The 15,067-nt window shown below is 39.6% G+C and overlaps 1 protein-coding gene across 2 annotated transcripts in view; it reads right to left on the reverse strand.

Annotated features, from left to right (window-relative positions):
* Positions 1-15,067, reverse strand: part of LOC126091863 (tenascin-X-like) — a 771,043-nt gene that overhangs the window by 722,998 nt on the left and 32,978 nt on the right. For both annotated transcript variants that reach the window (XM_049907142.1, XM_049907141.1), the window contains one exon: positions 122-283. In XM_049907142.1, the coding sequence (XP_049763099.1) occupies positions 122-212 (91 nt within the window). In that variant the 5' untranslated portion in view covers positions 213-283. The remainder of the gene's footprint in view (positions 1-121; positions 284-15,067) is intronic.

Raw genomic sequence — 15,067 nt, forward strand, 5'->3', positions numbered from 1 at the left:
TATATGCATGCACAGCATCCAATGACTTCATTGTTCACACAATTCATCATATTTTTAATAACTTATAATTCTTACAAGTAAGATGTAATTACTTCAACATTTCATTAACTAATATATTTACCTGCATCCACATTATGTTCATTTGTGTTGAAAGCTGGCAAACAGGTCACACAGACAATTATGAAAACAATAATAATTCTTTTGTGCAACATTGTGATTTACAGCTAGTAACATCAATGCAGCCACGACAATGGATTTATCCCTTGCTTGTTTCTTTCACTTTCTAAAACAAAAAATATATTTTATTGGTACAATTTTTTCTACAATACATAAATAAATTTGACTCAGATAAAATGTAAAGGAATGTAGAAATAAGATAAGAGCAATGGATTGTATGGATATTTTATTTCATAGTTATGCCAAATCTTCCACTAACACCAGCAACTGCTCATATTACCTATGACATATGTTACATCTTGATTAATGAGATGGTGTACAGTGCATACTTCATAAAATAACATGATATGTACTACATAAAACAACATGAAGTACATAAAACAACATGAAGCAAATTAGTGAAATTTATTCCTTCATAGTTTTATCCATTCGTGCCATGTAGTAGCTACCCATTCCAGTAACTGTAATTTACCTCTGCCACACTTTCCTTTATTCAAAGGTGACTGGTTTCATAAGATTAATCTTCCACCTTCAGGCATTTTACCCCGGATAATTAAAACCACATAGTACATAGGATTGTTACCACCCTCTAATTATATGGTAGAGCATCATGTGATCATACATCTGGTGTGTCATGGAACATGCCATATAGCCATACAAAACAATAACTCCACCCACTGTCAACAATAGTGCCATAAAAGTGTTTACCTATTGACATGTGGTCAAAACAGTAGCTGAGCACAGCACATGTACATCTTCTAAGACATCACACATTATGAGAAGGTGGTCAAGACCATTTAATTTTTGCTTGTGGGTGGTACATTTTAAACACACGTCTACAAGTAAAAGAATCTTCAAAAATACAATGAATAAATACATAATAACAGGTCACAGCAAATACTGACAGAGCTAAACTGAGGAAAGTCAACATAGAAGCACGACATAGGTGGTACATCAGCACAAGACTACTTAGCAGTAGCATAACTGGGGTACAATGATTCTCACAGTGTGTGTGTGTGTGTGTGTGTGTGTGTGTGTGTGTGTGTGTGTGTGTGTGTGTCCCAGTACAGCAAAGCAGGGTAACACACAAGACGTGTTCTTCAAATGTTAAACATGGGAAGGATCACAGGTAGATTCTGGGACACCACAGTTAGTTCATGGTGAGCAACAGCATCATTTAGCTGCTACAGAGAAAATTTCAGAAGAGAGGAAACATTAAATAACAGTAGAAGCTACACTGACCTTAGGCTAAAATACAGTCACATGTGTTATTCTGGCTCAAATACAAGAAGACGTCACACCAGCACAGTACCAGTCCTGGACAGACACCTCACTGCTGCCTCTGTATCACATATGTCACATCAGACTTCATGTCACTAACTTTGAGAGCTCATCCTGTATGCTCCACCAACAGTTTGATGCATTCCTCTCACACAGAGACACAATGTGACAAGGAAAATATGGTGTCTCACCCACTGCAAACAGATCCAACCACCGTGTGGTAAGTGAACTTTTGGAACAGATGAAATGTGGTTATGTCTGGAGAAGGATTTGCACCACTTGGTCATTGAATGCACTAGGGATGTGTTATGACTTAGGGCAGCCAACTCACTCCAGGCAGTATCCCCATCTCACCTTCTGATTAACAAACTTCTCACTTCCAAGCCATTTAGAAGTACCCTCCCCATACCCCCTTGCCACCCAGAGCTTGAATGCTTTAATACTTTACTCCTACAGGGTTATGAATCTCTCAAGCATAGCCATGAAATGAGATCTCTCCCTGACATCCTCCTCACACCAGCCACTGTCAATTTCCTAGTCAAATCTTATAACATTCCCAATCCATTATCTCTACCACAAGGATCCTATCATGCAATCATCCCTGTAGTAAACCCACAGTGTTACCACAACCTTTTGCCATCCCCCTTGCTTCAGATCAGAACGCTGCACAAGCCACATATCATATCCAAACACTGCACTGGCCACACGTGCAACTCACTGCACCAGCACACCACAGAGGTTGCTCGATGCACTGAGCTAAGGCTTGCTAGCCACAGATGTGGTGATATTGACACCAGAGGTTCCATCGTCAGCCGCCAGCACGAGTCTACAATACTGGCTGCATGCGCGACTCAAAACTAGCACCACCAACATCAGTGATTTGTATGCTTACCCAGCCTCAGTCTACACCATGTTGTCAACTGCTATTTATTGTGCAGCCCTCAAGATTTGGACATTGTTACAATACTGACCTTGTATCACCTCCAGAAGGCTTCATATTATTGTACATTGTGCTGTGATGTGTTGCAGCCTACCAAATTAGCAGTTTCAAAAACAGGTGTTCATTTTTGTTGTACAACACAACTAGTGACTGCAGCTGAACTTGCATGTGTTCCATTGCATGAACCATGAAAACTTGAATGTGAATTTCAGCAATTGACTGCTATTTTAGAATGGTGAACTTTTCCAAGAACTATGGACCTTACATGCTAAATGGCCACCACTGTTCCCTTCTTTCCAGTCACCATGGCCAAATTATCTCTCACAACTATTATGCAACAACTGATGGCTCACCAAGTAGGACGTTAAGGTGTATGGAGGACCTCACTACCAGAGTACTGCACCAGCTGATGGCCAATCCTTCACCGTTCCTGCCATATGAGGGAAAACTGGGACTCATACAAACAAGAGTTGTGACAGCATTTTAAGGCATTTAAGGTAAATGACAATGATACTGCTAAATCCCTTTTCATATCATGGATTCTGCTACAGACTTATTGGTTGTTGTGCAAGCTTCTCCTCATGATGGAACTTAATAAACTGACTTTTACCAAGGTTTCTGTTAACTGCTCATATATCAAAGAAAACGCCTCTGTGGCTAAGGTCAGTCAGTAATAAATGCCTGTTCTATGGTGGTCGACCCGGAGGTAAGCCAGGTCAAATCCTGGTGGTCAAAGATACTTTTACTGTCAGTATTTCACCAGCAGGAGGAGGAGAGGTGGTAGTGTAAAGTTTCTGATTACCAGACTTTGCACCAAAATCCTCTTTTAAAAACAAAACCTTTCCATAGTGTCTCATAAAGTGAGGGCCTGTAACACTGTCATTGGTGATACACCTGTTGAATGGGGATGTTAAGCTAGCAGCACCCCTTGTGCTCTTTGAGAGGAGTAGGCTATGTGCAGGCACCAGGTTTTACCCTCTCTCTTCTCTCATCATATCCAACATGAACATGAAACTATATGCCTTCTAGTATTACAGGTGATTCTAAAATATTCTGTTTGCTGATGACACTAGCTTGGCAGTAAAGGATGCTGTATGCAACGTTGGCACTGATTCAAATAGCGCAATTCAAGATATAAGCTCATGGCTTGTAGAAAATAGACTAATGCTTAATCACACTAAGACTCAGTTTTTCCAGTATCTAACGCACAATTCACCAAAACGTGACGTTTTAATTACACAGAATTCACATATGATTAATTAAATGAACAGTTCAAATTTCTAGGTATTCAGATACACAGCAAACTGTTATGTTCAGCATTTTGTTCAAAGACTTAATGCTGCCATTTTTACTAATAGAACAGTATCTGAAATAAGTAATAGTTCAACATGAAAAGTAGTCTGCTTTGCTTATTTTCATTTGCTTATGAGCCATGGTATTACATTTTGATAATCTTCCCATTCTCAAAGGGTATTGTTGCCCCAGAAAGGGGTGATTCAGGCAATAACTGGTGTAAGTTCATGAACCTCTTGTCAACACATTTTCATTAGTTGGGTTTTCTGACATTGACCTCTCAATACATACATATCCTTTAACATCATTTCTTGTTACCAATATCAGCTTATTCCCAAGAATTAGAAGCTTTTACTCTGTTAACAGTAGGCAGAATTCCAATCTGCATTTGGATCGCACCTCCTTGACTCTTGTTCAGATCCTGGACTCTTGTGCAGAAAGGTGTGCAGTATTCTGTTGCATCCATTTTCAACAAGCTGCCACAAGAATTCAAAAACCTTAGCAGTAATCCATGCACTCTCAAATCTAAGCTGAGAGTTTCCTCATGCTTATGGGTCACTGCTTCTATTCTGTCATAAAGTTCCTTGAAAAATTAAGCTCATTCCTGTGTTGTATTGTTCATTTAATTTAATATATTATAATTTTTGTATTGTAATTTCATGTACTGACATGTTCCATGACCATGGCGATTTGCACCTCAATTTGGTACTATGGAACAAGATGTGTAACATGTTGTTGTTTTGTTGTTATTGTTGTTGTTGTGGTCTTCAGACCAAATACTGGTTTGATGCAGCTCTCCATGGTACTCTATCCTGTGTGAGACTCTTCACCTCCGGACAACTACTGCAACCTACATCATTTTGAATCTGCTTACTGTATTCATCTCATGGTATCCCTACATGACTTTTACTCTCCCACACTTCACTCCAATACTAAATTTGTGATTCCTCAATGTCTCACAATGTGTCATGTCAACCAATCACTTCTTTTTGTCAAGTTGTGCCACAAAGTCTTGTCTCCCCAATTCTATTCAGTACCAACATTCTTCTGTAGCTCCACATTTTAAAAGCTTCTATTTTCTTTTTGTCTAAACTGTTTATTGTCCGTGTTACACTCCCATACGTTGCTACACTCCAGGCAAGTATCTTCAGAAAAGACTTCCTAACACTTAAATCTGTATTCTATGTTAATGAATTTCTCTTCTTCAGAGATGCTTTGTTTGCCACTGCCAGTTTACATACCCTCTCTACTTTGGCCATCATTAGCTATTTTGTTGCCCAAATAGTACAACTCATCTAGTACTGTAATTTTCTCATTCCTAATGTAATTCTGTTAGCATCACCTGATTTAATTTGACTGTGTTCCACTATTCTTGGCTTGCTTTTGTTGATGTGCATCTTACGTGGTGTGTCCAAAAAGTTCGGTGAATGGTGTTATATCTGAACGGCAACTGGCATCTGTATGCATGCATGTGCATGGTTCTTCAGAGACTTGAGAAGAATTGATGCATTTTATGCACTGCATGTGACTGGCTGTGTAAACAGACTGCAACCACTTGAATGTAGTCACTGTGAGAGGAAGTGTCACAGCGCAATGTAGCAACATGTAAACATCAAGTTCTGCTACAAATTGGGGGAGACTGCAACGGAGACACATGGAATGTTGGCGCAGGTGTATGGGAGGGAAGCCGTGAGCAGAAAATGTGTTTACGAAAGGTTTAAAAGCTTCCATGATGGGAAGGAAACAACTGAGGATGAGCCACGTTCAGGTCAGCCATCAACAAGCAGAATCACAGAAAAGATGAAGAAAGTGTGACAAATGCTGGCACAAGATAAGCGATTGATTGCAGAGGAATTGGGCATTAGCTATAACATGGTGCACACTATCATCTGTGATGATCTGGGTAAGTGGAATATCTGCTCCAAATTTGTGCTGTACAAGCTCATAGATGAACACAAAGCAAAATGGATAGAAACTTCTGGTGATTTCATTTTCATGTGTGACAAGGGTACATTGCTTCTGAACACCATTGTCACAGGAGATGAGACATGGTGCTACCAGTTCAATCTGGAATAAAAACGCCAATCAATGTCATGGTGTTCACTGTCTTCCCCACAAAAAAAAAAAAAAAATAAAAAAATAAAAAAAAATTATATATATATATATATATATATATATATATATATATATATATATATATATAATAGAGGGAAACATTCCACGTGGGAAAAATATATTTAAAAAGAAAGATGATGAGCCTTACCAAACAAAAGCGCTGGCAGGTCGATAGACACACAAACAAACACAAACATACACACAACATTCTAGCTTTCGCAACCAACGGTTGCCTCGTCAGGAAAGAGGGAAGGAGAAGGAAAGACAAAAGGATATGGGTTTTAAGGGAGAGGGTAAGGAGTCATTCCAATCCCGGGAGCGGAAAGACTTACCTTAGGGGGAAAAAAGGACAGGTATACACTTGCACACACACACATATCCATCCGCACATACACAGACACAAGCAGACATTTGTAAAGGCAAAGAGTTTGGGCAGATATATATATATATATATATATATATATATATATATATATATATATATAAAAAGAAAGATGATGAGACTTACCAAACAAAAGCGCTGGCAGGTCGATAGACACACAAACAAATACAAACATACACACAAAAATCTGCAACCAACGGTTGCCTCGTCAGGAAAGAGGGAAGGAGAAGGAAAGACAAAAGGATATGGGTTTTAAGGGAGAGGGTAAGGAGTCATTCCAATCCCGGGAGCGGAAAGACTTACCTTAGGGGAAAAAAAGGATAGGTATACACTCGCACACACACACATATCCATCCGGGAGTCATTCCAATCCCGGGAGCGGAAAGACTTACCTTAGGGGAAAAAAAGGATAGGTATACACTCGCACACACACACATATCCATCCGCATATACACAGACACAAGCAGACATATCAAATGTCTGCTTGTGTCTGTGTATATGCGGATGGATGTGTGTGTGTGTGCAAGTGTATACCTATCCTTTTTTTCCCCTAAGGTAAGTCTTTCCGCTCCCGGGATTGGAATGACTCCTTACCCTCTCCCTTAAAACCCATATCCTTTTGTCTTTCCTTCTCCTTCCCTCTTTCCTGACGAGGCAACCGTTGGTTGCGAAAGCAGATTTTTGTGTGTATGTTTGTGTTTGTTTGTGTGTCTATCGACCTGCCAGCGCTTTTGTTTGGTAAGTCTCATCATCTTTCTTTTTAAATATATTTTTCCCACGTGGAATGTTTCCCTCTATTATATATATATATATATATATATATATATATATATATATATATATATATATATATATATATATATATATATATATATATATATATGAATATAATAGAGGGAAACATTCCACGTGGGAAAAATATATCTAAAAAGAAAGATGATGAAACTTACCAAACAAAAGCGCTGGCAGGTCGATAGACACACAAACAAACACAAACATACACACAAAATTCTAGCTTTCGCAACCAATGGTTGCCTCGTCAGGAAAGAGGGAAGGAGAAGGAAAGACAAAAGGATATGGGTTTTAAGGGAGAGTGTAAGGAGTCATTCCAATCCCGGGAGCGGAAAGACTTACCTTAGGGGGAAAAAAGGACAGGTATACACTCGCACACACACACATATCCATCCACACATACACAGACACAAGCAGACATTTGTAAAGGCAAAGAGTTTGGGCAGAGATGTCAGTCGGGGCGGATGTACAGAGGCAAAGATGAAGTTGAAAGACAGGTGAGGTATGAGCGGCGGCAAATTGAAATTAGAAATTAGCGGAGATTGAGGCCTGGCGGATAGCGAGAAGAAAGGATATGCTGAAGGGCAAGTTCCCATCTCCGGAGTTCTGACAGGTTGGTGTTAGTGGGAAGTATCCAGATAACCCGGACGGTGTAACATTGTGCCAAGATGTGCTGGCCGTGCACCAAGGCATGTTTAGCCACAGGGTGATCCTCATTACCAACAAACACTGTCTGCCTGTGTCCATTCATGCGAATGGACAGTTTGTTGCTGGTCATTCCCACATAGAACGCTTCACAGTGTAAGCAGGTCAGTTAGTAAATCACGTGGGTGCTTTCACACGTGGCTCTGCCTTTGATCGTGTACACCTTCCGGGTTACAGGACTGGAATAGGTGGTGGTGGGAGGGTGCATGGGACAGGTTTTACACCGGGGGCGGTTACAGGGGTAGGAGCCAGAGGGTAGGGAAGGTGGTTTGGGGATTTCATAGGGATGAACTAAGAGGTTGCGAAGGTTAGGTGGACGGCGGAAAGACACTCTTGGTGGAGTGGGGAGGATTTCATGAAGGATGGATCTCATTTCAGGGCAGGATTTGAGGAAGTCGTATCCCTGCTGGAGAGCCACATTCAGAATCTGATCCAGTCCCGGAAAGTATCCTGTCACAAGTGGGGCACTTTTGGGGTTCTTCTGTGGAAGGTTCCGGGTTGGAGGAGATGAGGATGTGGCTCTGGTTATTTGCTTCTGTACCAGGTCGGGAGGGTAGTTACGGGATGCAAAAGCTGTTTTCAGGTTGTTGGTGTAATGGTTCAAGGATTCCGGACTGGAGCAGATTCGTTTGCCACGAAGACCTAGGCTGTAGGGAAGGGACCGTTTGATGTGGAATGGGTGGCAGCTGTCATAATGGAGGTACTGTTGCTTGTTGGTGGGTTTAATGTGGACGGACGTGTGAAGCTGGCCATTGGACAGGTGGAGGTCAACGTCAAGGAAAGTGGCATGGGATTTGGAGTAGGACCAGGTGAATCTGATGGAACCAAAGGAGTTAAGGTTGGAGAGGAAATTCTGGAGTTCTTCTTCACTGTGAGTCCAGATCATGAAAATGTCATCAATAAATCTGTACCAAACTTCGGGTTGGCAGGCCTGGGTAACCAAGAAGGCTTCCTCTAAGCGACCCATGAATAGGTTGGCGTACGAGGGGGCCATCCTGGTACCCATGGCTGTTCCCTTTAATTGTTGGTATGTCTGGCCTTCAAAAGTGAAGAAGTTGTGGGTCAGGATGAAGCTGGCTAAGGTAATGAGGAAAGAGGTTTTAGGTAGGGCGGCAGGTGATCGGCGTGAAAGGAAGTGCTCCATCGCAGCGAGGCCCTGGACATGCGGTATATTTGTGTATAAGGAAGTGGCATCAATGGTTACAAGGATGGTTTCCGGGGGTAACAGACTGGGTAGGGATTCCAGGCGTTTGAGAAAGTGGTTGTTGTCTTTGATGAAGGATGGGAGACTGCATGTAATGGGTTGAAGGTGTTGATCTACGTAGGCAGAGATGCGTTCGGTGGGGGCTTGGTAACCAGCTACAATGGCCGGGATTGGAATGACTCCTTACCCTCTCCCTTAAAACCCATATCCTTTTGTCTTTCCTTCTCCTTCCCTCTTTCCTGATGAGGCAACAGTTTGTTGCGAAAGCTTGAATTCTGTGTGTATGTTTGTGTTTGTTTGTGTGTCTATCGACCTGCCAGCGCTTTTTTTGGTAAGTCTCATCATCTTTCTTTATATATATATATATATATATATATATATATATATATATATATATATATATATATATATATAAAAACAAAGATGATGTGACTTACCAAATGAAAGTGCTGGCAGGTCGACAGACACACAAACAATTGTTTGTCGACCTGCCAGCACTTTCAGTTGGTAAGTCACATCATCTTTGTTTTTAAATATATTTTTCCTTCGTGGAATGTTTCCTTCTATTATAACCATATATATATATATATATATATATATATATATATATATATATATATATATATATATATATATATATGTGTGTGTGTCTGCAAAAATCCAAGGTGAAAACACTGTTGTTCACCTTCTTCAACAACAAAGGCATCATTCTCAAGGAATTTGTTCCTGCAGGTCAAACCATTAATGCTGCATTTTAGCAGTCTGTTTTGAACCGATTGCTACAGTGTATCCAGCGGGTTCAGCCACAGTTGCACAGGACTCGAAAATGGATGCTGCTCCATGACAATGCCCTGAACACCGTGTGACCCGTGTGTGCCAATTCCTGGTGCAGAAGATGGTAACTGTTCTTGAAGCCCTCCATACTCCCCTGATCTGTCTCCTGTGGTCTTCTTCCTATTTACCCGCTTGAAGGCAGCAATGAAAGGTGTATGTCATGCAGACGTGAATGCAATGAAAGATAATGTAACAGCTGTTCTGCGATTGATTCCAAAGGAGGCCTTTGATGATAATTTCCAGAAGCTGTACAAACATTGTTAAAAGTGTGTTGTTGTGGGTGGTGACTATTTTGAAGAGCAATAAAGAACATATGTTTGAATCTTTTGTTTTGTTTGTTGTCTGACAGCATTCACTGAACGTTATAGACACACCACATATATTTTAATTTGAAGACACTGTCCATTCCATTCAATTGCTTTTCCAAGTCCTTTGCTATCTCTGACAGAGTTACAATGTATGTGACAAACCTCAAAGATTTTATTTTTTCCTGTGAACTGTAATTCCTACTCCAAATTTATCCTTGGTTTCCTTTACTGCTTGTACAAAGTAGATATCACGGGTAGGCTACAAACCTGTCTAATTCCTTCTCAACCACCTCGTTATAACAGTTTTGATACAAGGTGTTGAGTGTGTGAGTGATCTAGTTTAGCAAGAGAATAAAAACTGTATGATGATAGTCCAATCCCTGCCAATCTACTTTCAGGGTGGCGATTCTTCTGGAAAACATGGAAAACCTAGAATTGTTACGAAATTAAATGTAACTTGGAAAAATTAGGAAAATCCCAGCAAATTTTGGGAATTTCATAAAATCTCCAGCAATTATTTTAACATAGCATTGGAATTTAATTTCATTGAGTTTTATAAATCAAAAATTTTAAAATACTTGGAAGTTATTGCAAATTGCTCACCACTCTTCCCCCCCCCCCCCCCCCTTTCACACACACACACTGGTTCACTGTTAATTTATCAGGAACTCCTTATGATGCCATCATGTTTCCCATACCTGGAATTCTCAGGGAAATTCATTTTCAAGTTTGAGTAGCCACCATGACTTTTATTGTGTACAATTCCCATCTAGTAGATCAGGAAACAGTTAAATACACTTGTACTATGGAAAAAAATAGATGTGGGAACTCTAGTCACAGTTTCCAAATAGTGCAACTTTAGAAACACACATTATGGTGTCCCAACAATTTCCAGGTCCACAAAACAGGTATTATTTGCCATACTGTAAATAAAACTTAGGATTAATTTTCAAGGTGATCAGCTTACTACTGACCTAAAATGGACATTAAACAAGAATGGTGATATGTAACCATTCTAAATAAATATTTAGTGCTAGTACTCTGTACCTGGAAGACAATGCAAAGGGAGGCTTGCAGTAGCATTTGTACACCAGTAGTGCCCATACTGGTGCAGCAAGTAAATAAATTCAAATTTTGATACACCAGGCCAAGTAATTAGAGCTCAAGGTGTTTAGTCCCTGCTTATCACAGTGAAGCCATCTCCAGTTTCCCGTATCATCCTCCTCAGTATGTATATGTAAGCTTCTGCATGTCTCACCTCATGATGAACTAGTAATGGCTCTAAAACAATCATCAACATCTCCACTTCCAGAGATTACCTGTGGTGTCTTGCTCCGTCTTCATAGGTCACTTGTATGGTACAGTACAAGATGGCACCCATACAAATGGTTAGTTTTCTGCTCTTGTCAAAAACATAAAAACTGAATAGTTGAGTATGTAAAGAATGTAAAATAAAGTGATAAAAGGAATCCTATGTATTAAGTGTAACTGCTGGTTGCATGAAAAGTGCACCAAAATAAACTTGAAATTTGTCTGTGATGACTTTTTAAGGACATGTCTCGGCTGTTTACATTTCGAAACTTGAAAAAGCAGTGAAAACAAAAAGCAAAATTATCAAGACACTACAAAGTGATGTTGAGGTGTTGAAAAGTGAAATCTCGATTTTAAAACAAGAAGATGATAAATTATTATGCGGAAAGAGTTCTGTGTGTCGGAAAGCTCTGAAACAAAACAAAACAACATTGCATTAATCCGTGTACACAGATCAGCAGTAAGCCAGTAAACAACAAAACGATGACTCCAGGTAAAGAAAATAATAGATTATCAACAGAGAAACAGTCCAGTGTGTGTGAAAGCCAAAAAATGGAAACAAAACAATAGCATGAAAACTAGCGTGCATGTATAAGGAGTACTAATGATCAAAACTTAAGGGCTAATTTACCAGATGTGCCCGGTGAATTACCGATAACCTCAGTAAGCCGAAATTCTGTAAATAAATATAAATGGAAGTCTGTAACAAATACTAAAAGGAAAGGCAGTGGCTCAAGTGTACAAAGAAATGAAAACGAATTTCTATTGGCAGGTGATTCGTTACTGAAAAGTGTCGTTACTGAAAACTTAAGCATAACTATAGTGGTATGCTAATACACATGGGGACAAATTCGATAAAAATTAGCAGTGAAGGAGAAATCGCCAATGATACAAGAAACTTGAATCATTTAGCAAGACGTTGCTATCCAGGGTCCTGGCTCGTAATCAGTGGAATAATAAAAAGATCTGTAAGTGATAAATAATCTGCAAAATAAACTGTGCCATAAAAGAAAAGTGTCATAGACTTGGAGCAGTGTTCATACACTATGCAATCAAAAGTATCCAGACATATGCTGAAAATGGCTTACAGCTTTGTAGCACCCTATCCATTACAGGGATGTTATTGTCACATAACCACTCCGCCACATGCATTATGAACAGATGCTCGATCGTGTTGAAAGATGCAATCCCCATCCCCAAATTTCTCTTCAACAGTGGGAAGCAAGAAGGTGCTTAAAACGTCAGTGTAAGCCTGTGCTGTGACAGTGCCACAAAAACAACAAAAGGTGCAAGCCCCTCCATGAAAACCATGACCACACCATAACACCACCACCTCTGAAATTTGCTGTTGGCACTACACATGCTGGCAGATGATGTTACCCAGGTATTTGCCATATCCACTCCCTGCCATCGAATCATTCGTCACTACACACAACATTTTTCTGCTGTTCAGTCGTCCAATGTTTAAGCTCCTTACACCAAGTGAGGTGTCGTTTGGCATCTGCTGATGTGTGGCTTATGAGCAGCCGCTCAAACATGAAACCCAAGTTTTCATACCTCTCACCTAACTGTCATAGTACTTGCAGTAGATCCTAATGCAGTTTGGAATTCCTGTGTGATGGTCTGTATAGATGTCTGTCTGTTACACATTACGACCCTCTTCAACCATCAGTAGTCTCTGTCAGTCAACAGACAAAGTGGGCCTGTACACTTTTGTGCTGTACGTGTCCCTTCATGTTTCCATTTCACTATCACATCAGAAACAGTGGACTTGGAGTGTTTAGGAGTGTGGAAATCTTGTGTACAGACATATGACACAAGTGACAATCAGTCACCTGATCACGTTCAAAATCTGTGAGTTCTGTGGAGCACCCCATTCTGCTCTCTCACAATGTCTAATGAATACTGAGGTTGCTAATATGGAGTAACCGGCAGTATGTGGCAGCACAATGCACCCAATATGAAAAACATGTTTTTGGGGTATGTGGATCACATAGTGTAGATCCAAATGAAAACTGCCGAGTAAAGGACGGGCTGCGCTTAAACATTAAGCAGAATGTATACAGACATTTGCAAAATGATAAAAAACAAAGGAAACTAAAATAGCTTGATGGGGGTGAAAATGTGGATAAACAAGCAAAAAAATCCAAAAATAAGTACCATCTAAAAACCAAGAGAGAGCAGAATATAGACCTGAAAATTAGTTTTTTAAACATCCAAGCTCTGAATGACATGGAATTGGTATGGAATGACTTCTCATCAGAGCATAAATTTGACTTATTGTGTTTAAGTGAACACTGGGCCACTAAAGATGAAATTCCAGTTTATAAGTTCAAAAATTGTAATTTATCAACAGTTACTGCAGAAGAGTTCACAAGAGAGATGACACAGCAGTTTATGTTGGTAGATCAATCAACTGCACCATTGGCAACTTGGATCTAAATTATTTATGTGAAGAATTGAATTTTGAAGCCACTGGTTTAGTCATAAGTACTACGAAGCTAATAGTAGTATCACTGTACAGGTCTCCCAATGGTATTAGCAGTGTGTTCTTAGAAAAATTGGACATCCTTTTATGTGCACTCACTGAAAAAAATTTACCAACTATGACATTATAATAGGTGGTGATCTTAATTCTGATTTTGACATGACTACTGACAAGTGCAGTGTTAGTGATGACACATAATATGACAGTTCAATCTACAGTGTGTTATCTACAAACCTACTAGGGAACAAACGTGCTTAGACAATATATTTGTCAATTTGAAATGCGCCCAAGCCCAGTGCGATGTAACAATTTTTCTCTTCTCTGACCCCAAATCAGTGCCCCTAATATATGCTAACAGTATCCCTAATATATGCTAACAGTCAATCTTAGTGGTGACACGGCCAATTCAAAAATGGTGATCACTAGGCCAATGACCAATGGAAAAATTGTCAAGTTCAGGAAAACCCTTGCAGATAGAGATTGGTTCTGCCATAGAAATGGTGGTAATCTATGTCTATTGAATAATGAGTCAGCTAAGAAAAATTTTGAATGTTTCTTTAACTCATTTCTGCAAATATTTAAAGATAGTATTCCCATTAGGAAATGTAAGGTAACAGACAGAGGTTGTAAACAGAAGGTGTCAAAAACGAAAAATTCTTGGCACATTTAAACGCTGTCTGATATGAAAGATCATGTAATAATACTGTTAGATATATACAATAATGCTAGTTCTGAAAATGCAAAATCACTCTATGTAAGATGGAGAAATGATTATAAAAAAGCAGTTACTGAAACAAAAAAGTCACACAATGCCCAGTACATTGAGACTTTTAATAATAAATGCAGAGCTGCTTGGAATCTCACACACAAGCCCTAACAGACCCACACTGAACCAGCTGCCACAATGAACTGAATAAAGGAAACACAGTCTCCTGTCAGAGGGCATTCAAGGACAAGGCAGTAACTCACAGCCCACCCTCTGTGTACCTGCCCACCAAACCAGCCAACAGTAGTGGATCCATTCTTAAAACTTTCCAGTCACACCTCATACATTAAAAAAAATCATGGACTACATACTAAACCCTTGGCTAACTTCCAAATTTACTTGGATTTTAACAAATATTTTTGAGCCAGTTTGAGCTTTATTACTTCAATTTTACATATTTCTTCCAATACAAGAATGATACTGTGGTTTTTCCTTGATCCTCTGTTACGCTCCAGAGAAATCATCTAGCTA

This window comes from Schistocerca cancellata, chromosome 7 (assembly GCF_023864275.1).
Source record: "Schistocerca cancellata isolate TAMUIC-IGC-003103 chromosome 7, iqSchCanc2.1, whole genome shotgun sequence".
NCBI classification, from domain to species: domain Eukaryota; kingdom Metazoa; phylum Arthropoda; class Insecta; order Orthoptera; family Acrididae; genus Schistocerca; species Schistocerca cancellata.